General features: G+C 37.4%; 1 protein-coding gene across 1 annotated transcript in view; it reads right to left on the reverse strand.

Annotated features, from left to right (window-relative positions):
• Positions 1-17,263, reverse strand: part of PITPNC1 (phosphatidylinositol transfer protein cytoplasmic 1) — an 82,915-nt gene extending 65,652 nt beyond the window's left edge. The window contains exon 1 of the mRNA XM_059828204.1: positions 17,025-17,263. Coding sequence (XP_059684187.1) covers positions 17,025-17,072 — 48 coding nt within the window. The 5' untranslated portion in view covers positions 17,073-17,263. The remainder of the gene's footprint in view (positions 1-17,024) is intronic.
• Between the last annotated feature and the right edge of the window lie 217 nt (positions 17,264-17,480).

Consider the following 17,480-nt stretch of genomic DNA (forward strand, 5'->3'; position numbering starts at 1 on the left):
TGAATTGGTGGATCGTCCTAAATGTTTAAGCTAATAAAAACTGCAAAAAAATAAATGGTAAGAATAGGATCATTTTATTTTACAGCCATGTAAATTAACATAAAAATGACACATTAGTTCCTGTGTTCTATAACATTTTAAAGCTTCTTTTTATAGCCAAATATGCAATGATATATCTGCAATGCAATTACACCTTTGAATACTGGGAGGAAGGGGGGGAAGTTTTATCACCTCTGTTTACTGGATCTTGTTTGACAGTCAGTTCTATTTATTAGTATGAAATTCTTGACACCTGTACAAATTCCATGCATGCAGAGAAAAGAAGATCAAGCCTGAAGATCCAGGATGGTAGCTCGTTGAATATGTTTATAGCCTATATACATTTTAATTTTATGTTGTTTATCCCACCAAAAATATTCAATATACTGGTAGCATGATTATAATGTGCACAATATATTCTATTTCTGTAATATATAAATTCTGAAATTTCATCTGAGAGTTGTGCGCTATGTTCTTTTTTTCAAAAGATACAAAAATACTAGTGGGAGGTTAGCTCTGAATTATTTCCAACCATAAACTCTACTCCATGACTCCAACAGACTCACTCCTATTTCCTGCCCTGCATCAAGGTGCTTGAAAACAATAGAAAGAGTGAATTTACCTTCCCTGCATCTAGCCAGAAAATAATTTTTTGGGGGCTAAGTTCTCCTAACAAGCCCTTTTCAAGCATAAAAAATTAAAAAAAAAAGTATGCGTTACATTCTGTACAAATCTAGTTATACAGCTCTTATCAGGTAAGGGAAATAACAAACGTCACATTCCACAGAAGCTTGCCTCACTGGAAATGGGATTGATGGTGTTTTTGATGACTAGGTAGAGAAAGAAAACATCTCACTGAACAGAAAGTACTTTCCCATGGAAAGCTGGAATAGTACTATTTTGAGTAATGCCCTATTTAAACACAGGGACACCCTCACTCTGTCACTCACACAAACGTGATTTGCATGTTTTGGTGGCTTGTAATTCTGCCTCAGACTACAGTAACGCCTTATAAAAGATGATTCAGAAGATCATTATATTTGCATATTATCCCCATTACTGACAGTGAAGGCTTCCATGGGCCACCAGTTTCAGGACTACAGCCACTACAAAAGAGCATGATCAGCAAAACAAAAAGGTCCCAACATCTATTGATGTCATTCCTATCTGAATGTGGAGCATAACAGAGTGCTAGGAATCCAGCACTTGTGGTCATGGGATGCTTTAATTTTCTTATGAGGAAAACAGGTTTTCTTCTGAGGAGGACAGGTTTTAAGATTTTATATCAACAGAAGACAACTGAAATTGCCTAAGTTCCAGAACAGAGGTTCGCATGAAGAATTTTTTTACTGTTAACTCACTTGCTAAAGAAGATGAGGCAGTAAAGTAGCAAATGCCAGAAAAGAAAAATGTATTAGCATTTACCAAGCCAGGCTCATCTCTCCTAGAGATCTACTGACCAGACAAAAATTTGCTTCATCTTGTGCCATTTTGTCCATATTATACATCATTTATCAAATCATCTGTTCCACAATTTTATTAAAAGTCCCTAGGAAACAGTTTATATTTTCTAACATAATTTGGGCCTCTGATAGAAGAGAGTTAAAGAACACATAAACGTGAATGTCATATGCAAAAATGACTTGTCGTACTTTGTGGGAGAGTAAGACAAAGAGCACTTGCTTGAATCATGAAGTCAGGTGTAATTTTTTTCTGGCATTGTGTTACACAAATAGTAACAGGGAGCTCTTCAGCATTCCAGGAACAAAATGTAAGTATGTACAACCTAAAAGTATATCTTCTTAATGCAAACTTCATGCTCTGATCAAATGCTGGTCAGCTATTATGCTGCCATTGGCATCTGATCATGTGCTTTTATTTTTGCCGATTCCGCTATATTTTCAGTTAGCATCTTCTTAATACAAAACTACCTGTCTTAATTATAATTTTTAACACAGTTGTTATTAACTTGGTCCATCAATTATATTGCAAACTGATTTAATGTATTATTACAATCTGAAGACACCACAATTGAGGTAAATCTTGAATTCAAAATTCACAAGCCTGCAGATATATCCTCATTTCTCACAGATAAATTACTAGATTTTCTTCCACTTGACCTAAAGCCAATGCTACAGAGTGCAGTTCTGTATATTTCATTCACAGCTCTTCATTTGATGAATTATGTCTTAGAATCGTATTTTTGCATTCTTAATGCAAAAGAAGGGAAACTCCCACTGACTCCACTGTGAGTAGAAGTGGACCTGAGAAGGGCACTAATCTTGCTTATCAGCATACTATAGGAATGTTGTCAATTAATTACATCCATATCAAATGCTTGGCTGCAGACAGTGTACATGGTGTGCTTTTCACTTACTGATTTACAGTCAGTGGGAGGAGGTTATAGCAAAAGTGTAAGAACAAATCAAAGCTAAACATGAACATGGAAATTTATCTCTGTTTTCAAGACTGTCAGTTCTGTGTGCATTGGGCATGAACTAGGACTGCAGTGATGAAAAGACAGCAGAACAATGTTTGCTACTGGCAGTGACAAAGCCTAGATAAACAAAAGAACCATGCCTCATAACACAGTATCCTATTAGTTTAAATGATATGCATCCTACAAGAGCTAGTATCTAAAATAAAGCAAATGTTAATTCCTTTCAGAGATAAAATGATCAGAAGAGTACTCAGCTCCAAATGGAAACTAAGGAACATGACATGCTGCCAACCAGCACTTGGCAAAACAACTTATAAGATGGAAATACTGTTGCACACCACTAACAAAGATTGCTTGCCAAAAATATTAATAAACCCCCTAAAATCCTAATTGTTATCATTATTGCTACCTCTCTAATTCTCTTTAAGAAGCACTCCCCAAATTGTCAATGATTTCAACAAATAAGCATAAAAAAATATTCAAAAAACCTTTACCAAAGTTTTGTGCTTAAATGCAGTAAAGCAGGTAGCCATGCTAAAAAAAAAAAATCAGCTGGTAGTCTAATTGGAATTCTGTCTCTTTGCACTTACAATTAATTCAATATATTGTGTTGGCATTAAATTAAAATCCTATACTTTCACCAAGTAGGACAGGAGTTGTATTAATTTGCTTTTCATATGCTTTTCATTTGCTATCATCAATTCAATGTATGGAACAGAAAACTGAGAAAGAGCGTATGAGGGTGATTTCTATTACTCAAGAAAAAAAAAGAAAAATGCATGAATAGCACAGCTTGGATGCATAAATATAGAGGGAAAAGGTAACACAGGTTTAGTAAAGAGAAGTCATGTCAATGACTGAAGGGGTCAACAGGTATGCAGACAAAGGAGACCTAGCTGATATGGGCCAAGTCAATATCAAAAGCCCATTTTCCAAGGTCACTCCTCAGATGTTCTAAAAGAAACAAATTTGCCATGAGATAAGAAGAAAGGTCCTTACATGGATAAATCATTGTTTAAAAGTAAAATAAATAGACAAGAAATTTTTGTCACTGGAGAGAGGACACCAGTGAAATCCCAGAGGAATCTGCACTAGGTCTTAAAATGTTCAACATACTCATTAACGATGGTAGCATACTCATCCACATCTTATTAAAAAAAATCCCCAATGAACAATATATAAAAAGAACAAACGATATCTTGAACCCAACAAGGATGGAAAGCTACATTTTTGTAATTAACCTCCTACAAAAAAGATTTAAAAGAGGGAGTGGGAGGCATATTATCGAGAGTACAAAGACAAAAAAGGAGAGAACATAGAGCGGAGAGGATACAGAGTTACAGTGATCACTTGCAGCCTGCAACTCTTAGAGAGGAACTCCTGGTAAGATGAAAAGCTGAGTAACTTCATCTCCTTGACCTTACTGGCAATGAACACCTAGAACACCAACTTAAAATTCTTTAGCCCAAATTTATCACAGGGTCACCTCAGCACATGACAGATGGAAGAATTCAGGGATGAAAATTTAGGCTTCACCATGGTCTTCTACAGACAGAGGAACCAAACAGCCCCCAGTTTACCATTGGTTAGTCCATACCACACAGCTACTGTTATTGCTTCTACTTAGGAAAACATATAAATGTACTACCAGGGACACAAGACTCAACAGTGTGAAATTACAGAGAAACATCTCAAACGGTCTACTGAGAGGAACCAAGACCTCCCGTATTACCAGTGCATGGTTCCTTAGGAATACCTAAAGGAGTCTTCGATCTTGGGGTAGTTATTTCTCATTCTTATGAAAATGCAACACACAACACAGTGCCATCCTACCTTAAGGTAATGATTAATTTGTAAAGTTGTTTAGAGTCTGCCTGAAAAGGATCCCACATTTAGTATGTTAGAATGGCTTTACGTCACCCACAAGTCTTCGCATTTTCATGACAGCAGCTCCCTAACGTGAACCTCCTCAGCAACTTCCTTAGATAGATAAACTGAAACACTGGTTTTCATAAAGAAATTATTCACAGAAGAGTTTATCAAAAAATGCTAAAGATTTAACAGGAACAAACCCAGTAAACCACCACAGGTTTAAGCAAGGATTCTGTGACTTTCAGACTCCATACCAGCACCAAAAGAAAGCAGAGGTCCTACCTCTACAAAAAGACCAGGCGAAGGGCCATCTGAGCAGGGATAACTCAGCAAGACATTTAATAAACACAAGCTTGATAGTGAACTTCTGTTTGGATGTGTGGATCGATGATGCAATTCTTAACATACACGATCTATGAATATACTAATCACCTTCAGTACTGCATTTTTTATTTCATTTGATCAAAAACATCTTGCAAACTCAGTGTTCTTTTCTTAACTCACTGTTCTTGTCAAAGGTTTGGATTGGCTACAATGCTGAGTTTTCTTCTTCTTTCCTTACCATTAAATATTAATGAATACTTCAAAGACTAATGCTTTACTGCATACTTACTGTTACATGGAAGTTTGTTAGTGGCCCTAGGGAATGTCCTCAGCTTTTCTCTAACAATAAAGTCAATCAACTGCTACCTATAAGGTAAGCCTAGAAAGCTAAAGTAGTTCACTTGATTTGCAAGTCTAACTTTCAAAATTGTTACATGTGGAAAAGGCCTACAAACAAAGATGTTAAGTATAACAACCCATGGAAAGGAATGCAATTGCTAGAAGCTTGTAAAAGGCCTTAAGGACCTCCTTGCAAAGCTTTAAGATGTAAACTCTGACTCTCAGTCTTGTGTACACAGGAAGTGATACTGGTTTAAATAACATCCATATTTCAAGCCAATGTAAAACCAAAATATGACAAATCATACCACCTTCCGAACCACTATTTTTTTTGTTTTGTTTATTCATTGGGCAAAACGCAAAAGGAAAACCGAGGAACAACTCTGAACTGAGTTCAAGAGAAAATCTATGTATGCACACATCATCTCCTGCTGCTGAAAATTAATTTTATATCCTACAGCTATATGAAAAAATGGAGGACCCAGTTAGCCTTTGGTTGATAAAAAACTTAAGAGAGTAAAGATGAAGTCTGACAGCTACTTCTAAAAAAGCTACAAAAATCCTCAACAGGAGACTGCTGTGCAGAACTCATGCAAGAATCTCTGCTCTGCACTTTACTGTTCATACAATCCCACCAATTAGGTATCTTTTGTACGGTTCTATTAAAATGGATTTTACAAATGCCTTTGATAATAACCATACTAATCTAACTGTAGTGTTCGTACTTGGTTACTTAATACTCTTGGGCGTATGACTTTTTCCAGTAAGTAGAGAGTGTGAAACAATACTGCTATCTTGAATTATTTAATTTTCACACTTCAGAATATTTGTGAGAGAAAAATCTACAATCCTTTTTTTTCCTGCCTAAATATTTAGGAGAATTTATGATAATATCCATATGTTTCCATCCTTTTAAGAATGAAAAAATATGTATGTATTCATATATTAAAAATATATTTATACATTATATGATTTATGTAGTATATATTTTTATATGTTTTATATAGAAAATTTAACTGATTTTATGGGAGTTGACAACATTTAATCGAAAGCTATTCTTATAGTTGTGAGAGGGGGATGGTTTGAACAGTTTTGCTAGTAGGATGTGTGTTGCCAACACCAGGAAGGTGAGTGCAAGCTAATGTCAAACTAAGCCACATAAAATTAAGATAAGACAGACATCAAAACAGATGTGCAATTCATTACGGCGGACAACTGAAGGAAATTAAGAGATGAGGTAAGAGGGCTAATATGAGGAAATCGCATGGAAACAGCAATCATTCTTCTTCAAATGCTCTTAATGAATTAGAGCTTTATCCAGAGTATGGTCCCCAGAAGAAGGATAAGATATAGACCTCCCCCCCTGCATCAGGAGCATCTCCTTTTCTCCCGCATAATAACATTTGCTTTCTGAAGTCGAGGACACTCATTGATTGCCACTGACATTCCTTGAACTGTCACAAGACAAATCATTCATGTTGTTTACTCCAGTTCTGGCCACTAAAGACAAACTGGCATGTCTGCAAATGTCTTAGCGAAAAGGCAGGGTTAGAGGTATCCACATTTAACTGGTATTATGCTTGCAGCACGATTAAATAAAAACATAACCACCTGTTATACTTATTTCAGTGGGAGTATCTATTTTCAATTATAGCATTTACTATCCACCCTCAAGTATGGCAAGTAACACCATGGTAACATAAACACAGTCGTGGCTGCTTGAGAAAGTTAAATTATAAATAGCAATGTATAGCCCATGAGGTCCTGGAAATAAACTAACTAATCCATAGGCATTTGTTACTATGACATAACATTTCCACTAAAATGTTGTTTGCCTCATCTCAAACCCACTCAGAACAGATTTAGAAGTTCAGCATCACTTGACTCTGAGTGAGTTCATGTTCAGACATGAAAGATAGTGAAGAGAATAAGCTATAGCAAAACAGTGGAAAACAAATTAACAAAAAAAAAAAACCCATAGTAGGCTTTATTCTGCTTCCATTGACGTTAATGGGGGGCGGGGGGGGGGGGGGCGGGAATCTGTCCCAAATGTGTACCAGAGTCCCCTTATTATATGGAAACATGGTTTTATACTGAATCATCCCTGGGAAATAAAGCAAAAAGAAAAAAAGAAAAAATGCAAAACAAACCAAAAAACTTCGGCTTAACTGAGTAGCAAACAGTTTGGAAATGCAAATAAACTTAGCAACCCTCTAAAACATTTGAGAGATTTCGGAACTCTGCTCTCTTCAGCTTCAGTCCGGGTGCAAAGATCCATGGTAACTGAGGGAATACCGAGATTCATGCCTGAGCTTAGTACTCAGAGGGGAGCTGAATTATCAATTGTTTTAGTCTGCTGTATAGTTCCTTATTCTCTGCAAGACTGAGGCAGAGCAAGAGCAGCAGGCTGTTGTTCTGAGCAGCAGATTTTTGCCAGCTGGCCAGACGCCTGCTGTGGTTGGCCAGGCTTCCTTATTTGGGAGTATGACCAAGGACACAAAAATGGGAGAAAGAAAAGAGAATCAGAGTTCCTACAAAGTTAGGACTGAAAATTGAGAGCGAAGAGGTTACTGCCAAGTTTTGTGGTGCAAGGACAGCAATCATTTAATTCTGCGTATGCTCAAAGACGGTATCATAGGTTTGACACAAACCCGGGGCCTTAATCTAACTGTGTGAAAACGTCTTTTAGGTTAGGCAAGAATGCTAAAGATTTAGAGACGTCAGCTGGGTTTCTTTCATATTAAGAACAACAGATTTGAGAAATTTACATTTTCTTTTACCTTACAGCCATTGGTTAAAGTCTACTTTTGATGAGGCCAATAGAAATCTGGAATGGATCTACTGAGGTCAATGGAATTATTTCAGATTTGCACCATGCAACTAAAACGGAATTTAAATTCACAACATTTCTATTCTAAAAATATGCTGTGTTTTGTCATACATATTTGGTGAAATCTTGGCCTCTCTGACATCAGCAACAGAACTCATTGGTATTACTATGGTCTAAATGCCACTGAATGATTTTCCTTTCACACAGAGTGAAGAAAAACAAAAGCTGATCCACTGAAGTAAGATTTAAATCTAAGTTTTATATCAGGTCTATGCCATAAAAGAAGCAGGCAGGTTACTTAAGACTGTAATCATGTGTACATTGCGTATGTTTCATTTGGCTTATTTCAAGTCACTGTACAATTAATTTATTAAATGAAAATATTACTTAAAGGTCAGATAATTTGCACTTTCAAAGAAAACCTAACAGAATCAGCTAAATAGCTGGATAAATTTGTCCACCATCTTTCAGAAGATAAGATTATACATACTAGGACCAGTATATTCAATGGGCCAACAAGCAAGACTGCTTAAAAAAACCCCATCTATGTAAGACCAGGAGAAATACAAGCTTGGCATGTGTAAAAATGTCATGCTTATCAATAGAATTACCATTGCCTTTATCCTTCTGATAAATGCAAGTTTTTGGTTCACAGCAGATTCAGTATTTTGGTAACCTTTCAAGTAACAGGGTGACGCTAGCACAAAAGGTTATTTTTATATTTTTTATTAACTTTCACATAAAATGAGAGCAGAAAGCTGAAAATACAGTCAATGCTTAGTTGTGTTTCTGACTGTCACCAGTGAGTGATTGTTAATCAAGCAATTGAGCAACAGTATGTGTTATACTGGAGTGTCATTATCACAATTATTTTGTCATGCATTGTAATAATATTTTTACTGAAAAAAATTAAGCACAGTAATTAATTGGGCAACACATTAAACGTAATATGACATTTAGTGTGATGAAATGGAAAATGGAAAATAAGGCACACTCAGCATGCTCACAGAAAACAATTCCCACGGAGCCTAAGTATTCCTAAATCACTTAGGCAAGACTAATCTTAGAACAGACGCGTAAAAACTCCTAAATAGAGACCATGATTTTTCTGGAGAGCATATGACTTACTAAACCCAGTCTACAAACATTTATGCATGTGACTCATGACATGTGACTAATTGTGCTTTAAATTAAGTACGTACGCACGCAAGTTAAGAATATGCAAAAGCTAGGAGTGTGCACTGTAAAACCAGCTTTAGAACTGTAGAAGTACAAAACTCATAGAATCCAAAACTGCTTCAGCATTTTCTGGCCACAAACAGGAAAAAGATGGAAGATACATATTTTTTCCAAGAAAAGCCATTAAAATGTCATTCCTACAATTTAGCACCCTGCATTATATTTTATAAAAATAAAAATAGTATTTTAATACATATCCAAGGATTCAAAGTTGGCTGATCACTTATAACCAAAATTGGGAAGAAACTATGAACTGAGAAGGAGATAAACAAGACTAAGGCTAGACTAAAAGCATTATGTATAAACAGAGGTTAAGTTCAAGTCTAGTTTCCCCCACCTACAGACTGTAAACCCATCTGTTAACCCAACTTGAAAGCTAAATTACCTTTTCAAACCTAGTCAATTACCCTGGGAAGCACCTTTCTCCTTGCTTTCTCAACACATGCAGACATTGGTAATTTCACTTAAATATGTGCACAATATGCCTACACAAAGTTCTTCAGGCTGCACTGGAGGGCTATCATAGCAAATCTGTGTGAAATATCACTATTTACTTTATTTTGGTATAAAGTTTTACAATATTTTACAAAATATACTGCTGATCATGATAGATGCTCTATGAACCAAAGAAGATAAGGATAAAATACAAGGAAAATTATATTTTGGAAAAAATTAATTTTAAATGACAAGTTTTCCATGAGCAAGGATACAAAGAATTATCCCTCAACCACAATTTTTGAGTATATTTCAACAGTTTGCATGTGTGTATTATCTGTCTCCATCCTCATAGTATTTAACGGTTGGTTGTGCGTTAGGTTAGACATTCAAGACGGAAAGCCTGCACGTATTTCAGCATCCACAACTGACTCGGTTCTGTAAGGACAGCCTGGGGAACATATTTGTCAGCTCACTAGTCACAAAGAAGAATATCATGAATGAATCATTGTTATATACTATGGGTTTTCCATTACCTGACTAGGCAGTCTTTTGTACAAAAGAACATGATCTCTAACAGATTTTAACAATACAAATGCCTGTCAGACTAAACTGAATACTCATGAAGGAAAACATAATTTTTAAGCTTTCCTAGTTATTACAGAAATCTTTCTCTTCCTATAATCTAAAGGGCTTTATATACTTTAAGGGCTATAAATCACCTAACATTTTTTTAATATGCAGTCAGGCAAAAAGCACATGAAAATTGGTGTAATTATATTATTTCTAACCTAACAATTTGACAAATGAGGAAATTAAACAGACTGGACTAAGGGAAAATGTATGTAACAAATCAGAGTTATCAAACCTCAAGGTGGTAATATAGGCATCTACATTCATTATTAGGTACATAAACAAAAGTGGCCACAATTTCAAAACTGCTGATCATTTAGCATTCACCTCAACTCTTACAAGAACTTCATGCTCTCAGCAACTCAAAGTTCATCCCAAAAAATAAAAAACCAGAAAGCACTAAGTTTTTAAAGCCAGTATTGACATTCTGTGTTTTTCTCTTCCTGTTCTTTTGTTTCCGAACCTACATTATGCTTCAAAGACAAACACTCTTCGTTGAGTTCTTGACAGCATCAAAGCTCTGTAGAGTGCTTTAGCTAGAAAATGTCCTAAAACACTAACAAGCTGCATTTTCTTTTATGGGAAATACAAAACTGGGCCCTATATTTTGCCAACAAAGCCTTCAAATCCAACATGTAGTATTATTTGCTATATATATACCTTGGAGAAAACAAGTGTTGACAAAGAGAGAGCAAGAGAGATGAAGAGAGATCTATGTCAGAGTCTGGAGTTCCTTGGGTAATAACTAATCCTTTCCACTGAAAGATTTTTTTAATGATTTACACTGAAACTTGAAAAACAAAGGTTGTCTTGTTTCTTTCCCATAGTTGTAGTGAAATGTGCAAACAGGAGTAAAGGACAAAATTGGGTATCTTTGGTCTTCTATTTGCAGTAGAGTTCACTAAACATTTGACATCTGCTCTGCACTGCTTTGCTTTTATAGCTCTGTAGATGACTACAACTAGCACAGGAAGGTCAAGCTAAAGCAAGGTATTTATTTTCTTTCCGTGGTAAAACACAGCTCTCACGTTCATCTGTCCATTCTATGCATCAAAAGAAAATTAAATAGCTGTTCTTATTTGGTACTAAAGGTTAACTTCTGGTGCTTTCTCTCACTTATTTTATCTGTTATATCATTACAATGATTCTTCCCAGTCCATAAGCTTTAAGGTCAATTTAAGGTCATATTGCATGTAGCAAAGGCCTTGTGATGTGAGTAGACATGACCGCCCACAAAAGACCAGATCAGATCTGTTTGCTAAGAAGAGTCTTACACAATGATTTCTTTTGAAGGGTAAAAAGATGTTCATAATGCTGTAAAGAGCTTTTCTAGATGAATAATTAACTCTGAATACTCCTCAGACAAATGCATCAGTGCCTCCACACTATTAATTGCAAAAAGAAGGTAAGGCTGGTGATGTTCTCATAAGGCATACCCAGAAAGAATGATTAACTAGACTGAAAAGTCCTTTACTTCTCATAGTACTTTAGTATCTTGTAAAGGAATTAGTGTAAGACAACAGATGCATTATAGCTATTGATAGTTCAAATTAAAACTGCGCAATAAGCCTCCATTTTTGCTGGACAACTTCAGTTCAAAACTGCCAGAAAAACGTTTTCTGCAGAGGTCATAGTCATGACATGGTCCAACTATTATTTTATTTACAAGTAATTAAATTGACTTAAATTTGAAAAGCTGACTTCACCTTATGTTTGCCTCTTGCTTACAGCCAACATACTGCTTTTTCAGATGTTCCACACATTCACGTATTTCTGAAAACATGTTCTGTGGTTATAGCTGGGAAATTAAAAAAGCATACTTAACCGACCATTATTTAATCTATTTGTATTAACTACAGGATGAGTATATGTAGTTTATCTTGCAGTAGATAACTTAGTTTAGAGAAAATGTACTTTACACTTTATACCCTACTAAAGGCTTTTCTGTTCTACATGCATATAATTATGTCTAAATATCATAACACCTGCTAACTCTCAGGGCATAAAAACACCTTCTCAAATGCTTTCATTGAGCTTGAAATCTGTCTGAATCAAACATGTTATAACAAGTATCCTTTGTACACAAAACAGTAGGCTATGAAATCTTTTAGAGAAGAAATGTACACAAGATTCAGAGAATACAAATACTGTTTACACACATGTTGTTGAAATAATTTTATGTAAATAATCCACACTGGGAAAATTCATGATGTTTGAAACAAGAGCTAAACTGGATATTTTTATAAAGGAGCAAGCACAACACCTCTAAAACCAGAATTTGTTAATGTTGAAAGGATTTTTTGTTGAAAAATCATGATCTAAATTCACAGACATTTTGCAGGTCTCTGCTTGTTTGTATTCATGACAATATAGCTGTTCCTACACACCTCACGCAGGCAGTGCTCCCCACAGATCAAACTTTGCTTTTATTTAAAGCACAGAACGGGAGCAGTTCCACCAACTTCAGCAGAGATAATCTTGGTTGAAATAAAGAACAAAGGAAAGAAAAACCTATTAGGACTTTAGGTACTGGCCATACACATATAGTTCAGAACTAATAGAAATGTTAACGGTCATCCCTGTTTCCAAAGAAAAAACCTTATGAGGACTACTGTATTTTATTTGATGTTTGGCTTTGAAATATATACAACCTAGCTTCACATCTTTATTAGCATTTTACAGCAATAACAACTTCATTTTCAACAGGATCCAGCAAAAATGTCTTTCCACCTATTCCCCTAAAGAAGGATCAGTTTCCACACAAATCAAACTTCACTGTACTTTGCCTCTCCCAAAATAAAAGTACAGTAACATGCTAACCTATCAGATTTGGTTTACATTTTCAGATAAAGGCATCTCAAAAGCACAAAACCATGTAATCCTTCCTGTGAAGAATTGTGGAATTACGATTTGCAATGATACCTAAGCCTGAGAATTTTTTAGCATCTCCACTCTTTTCAGTTGCTTGGTGTTCTTTTCACTTGCTTAGGAATGTGTTTTTTTAACTGATGATATTTAAAAAACCACAATGCAACCTATTATAATATTCTCTCATATGATGTAACAAATGATTTGTAAGAATGAACTAACTCATGAAAATGCAAGGGGGAAAAAACCCAAGAGGCAGGCTCGTTTATTAATTGCAGCTGGGATGAAGATTGGTGACATATCCTAAGCAATTACTGCAACAGATTTTACTTGCTTTATGTATTAATGAAAAGAAATGGCTTTTTCTAATTTATAAGGTCTCAGTGTTCACAAAAGGACTGAATGCCTCCCAAAAATACCACAAATTAGGTAAAGAATGGTTCTAATTGGCAAACATATTGGCTTTATCAACCAACTGCTATATTCTGACCTAATTTGCAAAGTTCTTACAGCAGTTGTTGTTATTTTGTGTAGAAGTTAATATGATACTTCCTTTCTCAAATTATTTTAAAGCTGATCAGGCAGCTTGCAACAATCTGTTATGTAACAGCCCTAAATAACTGTCAATAAAAATTCAGTTTAATGAGTTAGTCTCAACTTTGAATAAGCACTGTAGTGTGGTGCCACAGCATCTCAGCAAGCACTCTTGGAACAACCTGTCTTTCCTGGTGCTTATGAACAAGGAACAAAGATGCACCTCTGACTCTTGTATCCTAGCTCAAAATACACAAGAACAGTTAAGTCCGTAGCAATCAACACTTCTTAGGAAATGTTCTATTTGCAAGAAAGCATTTGGCCTCCAAGCTGACAGGTATACAAACAAAACTCCCATAAATATTTGGGTGTCTTATCTAATAAGGGAATCAATGAAAGAATGCCTCAAGAACTCCATCTGCAGTAGCTAATGAAGACCAGCTATGCAGAATCTCCTATCCACAACAATGCCAGAAACTCTTCGAACCTGGAAATAGCGTTGCTGTTATGGTGACATCCATCAGTTTTTTACTCCTCTTTAGAGATAAATTTAGGTCATAATAGTCAGCCAGTGTAGTACTAATTGCCATACTGTTGTGTGCATATTTATTTACACACAAAGTAATGATTTCTAGTTACTCAGCTGGACATTACACAACATTTTAATGCACATTTCTTCACATTACACACAAAATCTGACTACAGAAGATCAGGTACAGGTGCTTAGCTGACACAGTTAACACTCTGTTTTGCCTCCTGTGCCTGATTATTTTCACAGGAATGACATGGGAAGCCACTCTGGTTTTGGTGGCAACACAGCACCACAGACTAAAGATGGAATTTTTTCTCATTCATGTTGTGAGACGTCTATGTATGAATAACTGGCAAGTCAGTGCTAAAAAAGAAAACCGCTCAAGGAAGTGATTTTGAATGTATATATAAAGTGCACAGGCGAAAGCCAGAACTTTCAAACAGCAGAAAAAGCAGAATTGTAAAGTCTATAAGTACGGAAAACAGCACAAAAAGGGAAACCATGCAGCTGTGTAAGGAAGAACTGCATTTTTCATGTACCTGTTGAAACCTACAAGCTCAAAACTACCTAGGTGCTTAACTCCCAGTAACGTCAATGCGAGTTAGGTACCTAAGTGCCATTGTAAATCAGGGCCCAACATCCCACTCCTGTGAGTAATTGCCTGTCCCTTGGAAACTGCATTTCTGTCAAAGCCCACTGAACTTCAGAGTGACTTAGCACCTTGCAGAAGGCAGTTTGGGCCTCTTAGAACCAAAACACTCTTGGCTGTTGAAGGGTGAACATTGCCCTGTGATGTTCTCCTAATGACTGCAAAATGCATCACCTTCTTATTCTACACAGACGCCAGAAATATCACGCATTATTGGTAGTTAATGCGCAACTAAGGGTAAAAATAAGATAACAACACCTTCATAGACTGTAGGAACCGTCACAAAGATGAAGCACTATGAGAACTACAGTGTGGAACTTTTTTAGTACGTAAATACTACAACAAAAATAAGATGGATGCTAATTTCACAATTTTGCCCTAGTTCATTTTATAATTAATAATTAAATTCACGCTAAGTATCAGACATGTTCTAGGTTCCTCATTAAGGCACCTCAGCTGCAGCTCTTGGATTAAATAACGGATGATTCAACAGAAGAGAAACTACAAGATGCATGAGTATCTTTACTAATTCTGTTAACATTCCAGAGAACAAAATATTTCCAACATAATCTTCTGCTTCACCATGCATCAGCCATTCCTGTTTTGGGAGATTTTTGAAATTTTCTCTATCTGGAAATCTTGTTTAACAGTAATTTTTCAAAATAAATTAGATCTGCTCCCTTCTGATGACATAATGAACTAAGTGTGGTAGTCTGAGAACATCAGGAACTGGCTTGGATAAGATACAGTCCACATTAGGATAACAGAATAAACAAAATTTTGTATTAAAAGAATAATGCCATCCAATATTACAGCATACTGTGTAACCTGGTTGGAAAAATGCTAGAATTAAAAACTATGCCTATTTACTTACACATGTGTGAAGTTTCTAGGTCCTGCTCCCAGAAGAAGGAATTTCCTGAGCAGCCTGAAGTAAATATTTGGCAGTTTAAATTCTCAGTTTTCGAATAACTGTTAATTTGCCAAATCTGAAGATACAGACAAAAAGACCATTGAAATGACTACTCTATCGCACTCGTGAGGACTCCTCTACACACACTGCCAAAATTAAAATAAAATTGTGCAGCAAAACACTCACCTGGATGTACTTAAACAAAAAAACCGCGGAAATTAATATGCAAAGTAAATGTCTTTTGTGATAACCTTGGGGGAGAGGGCTCGAAAAGGGGCATGTTCTGCCTTTGAGCATTACTCCCTCACGCCCGCCGGCTGCAGGCAGCCTGCGGCGCCTCACGGCCGCGGAGGAGGCCCCGGGGCGGGGCGGGGCGCGTAACCCCCCTCACAGACCCCCGGGCCGGAGCCTCTGCCCAGGGCCGCCCCGCGGGGCAGCGCGCCCCCTGGCGGCCGCCAGGAGGGCGCCCCCTGGCGGGCCCGCCGTCGCCCGCGGCGGCGGAGGAGCGAAACTTTGAGGCCGGCTCGGCGCAAGATGCGCGGTGGGGGTTCAGCCGCCCGGCGGGGCCGGCTCGCGTAGGGCCTGCCTTCAAGAGCGGGCTTGTTCCGCCTCTGCAGCGTCCACTTCTACAGCGTGAATGGCTAACTAAACCCACACCTACCTTTCCTCATACGTGCGAGGCACTCTGAGCCAGAGAGCACCACCTCATTGACATATGCCATCAGTCAGGCCCTTGGGTACCTACCGCACCTCTCACCGAGCACTGCTCGTGGGCACGGGTAACTACACAGCACGGCTATTACACGTAGCTATTACTACCTCACTTAAAACAATAAACAGGTAGGATGCTTGCTGATAAATAAAAACGTGCTGTTCCTAACACAGAGTTTAGAACACGGACAAAGAGCAGCCTGACTTTCAATCATCTCTTTAAATGACAAAAAAGTTTTACTAATAAATGATCACCCACCCATCCTACCTGTGCTAGAGTTTCAGGCCATCGTCATCTGCAAGGGTATTTTAAGCAAAGGTGAAGATATATTTAGAATCTGGGTTTTGGGCAAACACTTTAACAGCAGAATTCAGCACAAAGCATTCTATTGCAAAAAGGCAGAAGATTCTTCTTAAAAGTCTGGCTGGAAAATCTTTATAACCCATACTTTGACGACACAATGCTTTTGACATGCTTAAGTTACCTTCGTTCCTGTAGGATTCCCTTATTTTCCAGTAAAAACATTCCTCTCTAGCCAATCATCTCCGACTAAGTTTATTACACGAAGAAAAAATACTCCGTAAAACAAATACAACCTCAACTCGCCTCGACAGAGAAAACCCTTGGTAAGGAACAGCCTAACCATCAGCAGTGGCAGAGCTTACCTCTTCGACTGTCAAAGGCATACAGATCCGGTACTCCTTCATGAGCATATTCCTGCTGCCTCAGTGCGGACCAGCAAACTGGGAGAAAAGTGGTTATTTCTGCACGACGAAAACCACTGACGGGAAAAAATAATCAAGCCTCTTTCTCTGCACGCCCTTGGCAGTGTGTCCACAGGAGAGTAATGCGACCATCCAGGAAGGCTGACCCAGCAAGAAGAAACACCAACACAACTGCTCCTTTCTTCCAGTTCTTCCTCCTTCAGCCTGCGATCACGGGAATTTCACACACGCTCGCACCGATAGACGCTACCAAGTCTCCAACCCCAATCGCTATCGCAACAGCCAAAGACATCCGTCGGAAGCGCACGACAACGGCAGTCTCTCGCAGCTGTGTCAAGACATGCCTGGGGCGGCGAAAAGAACAAGCGAGCCCAAAATGCGGCTTTCCCCACCGCC

The sequence above is a fragment of the Gavia stellata genome, chromosome 22, assembly GCF_030936135.1.
Source record: "Gavia stellata isolate bGavSte3 chromosome 22, bGavSte3.hap2, whole genome shotgun sequence".
In the NCBI taxonomy this organism is placed as follows: Eukaryota; Metazoa; Chordata; class Aves; order Gaviiformes; family Gaviidae; genus Gavia; species Gavia stellata.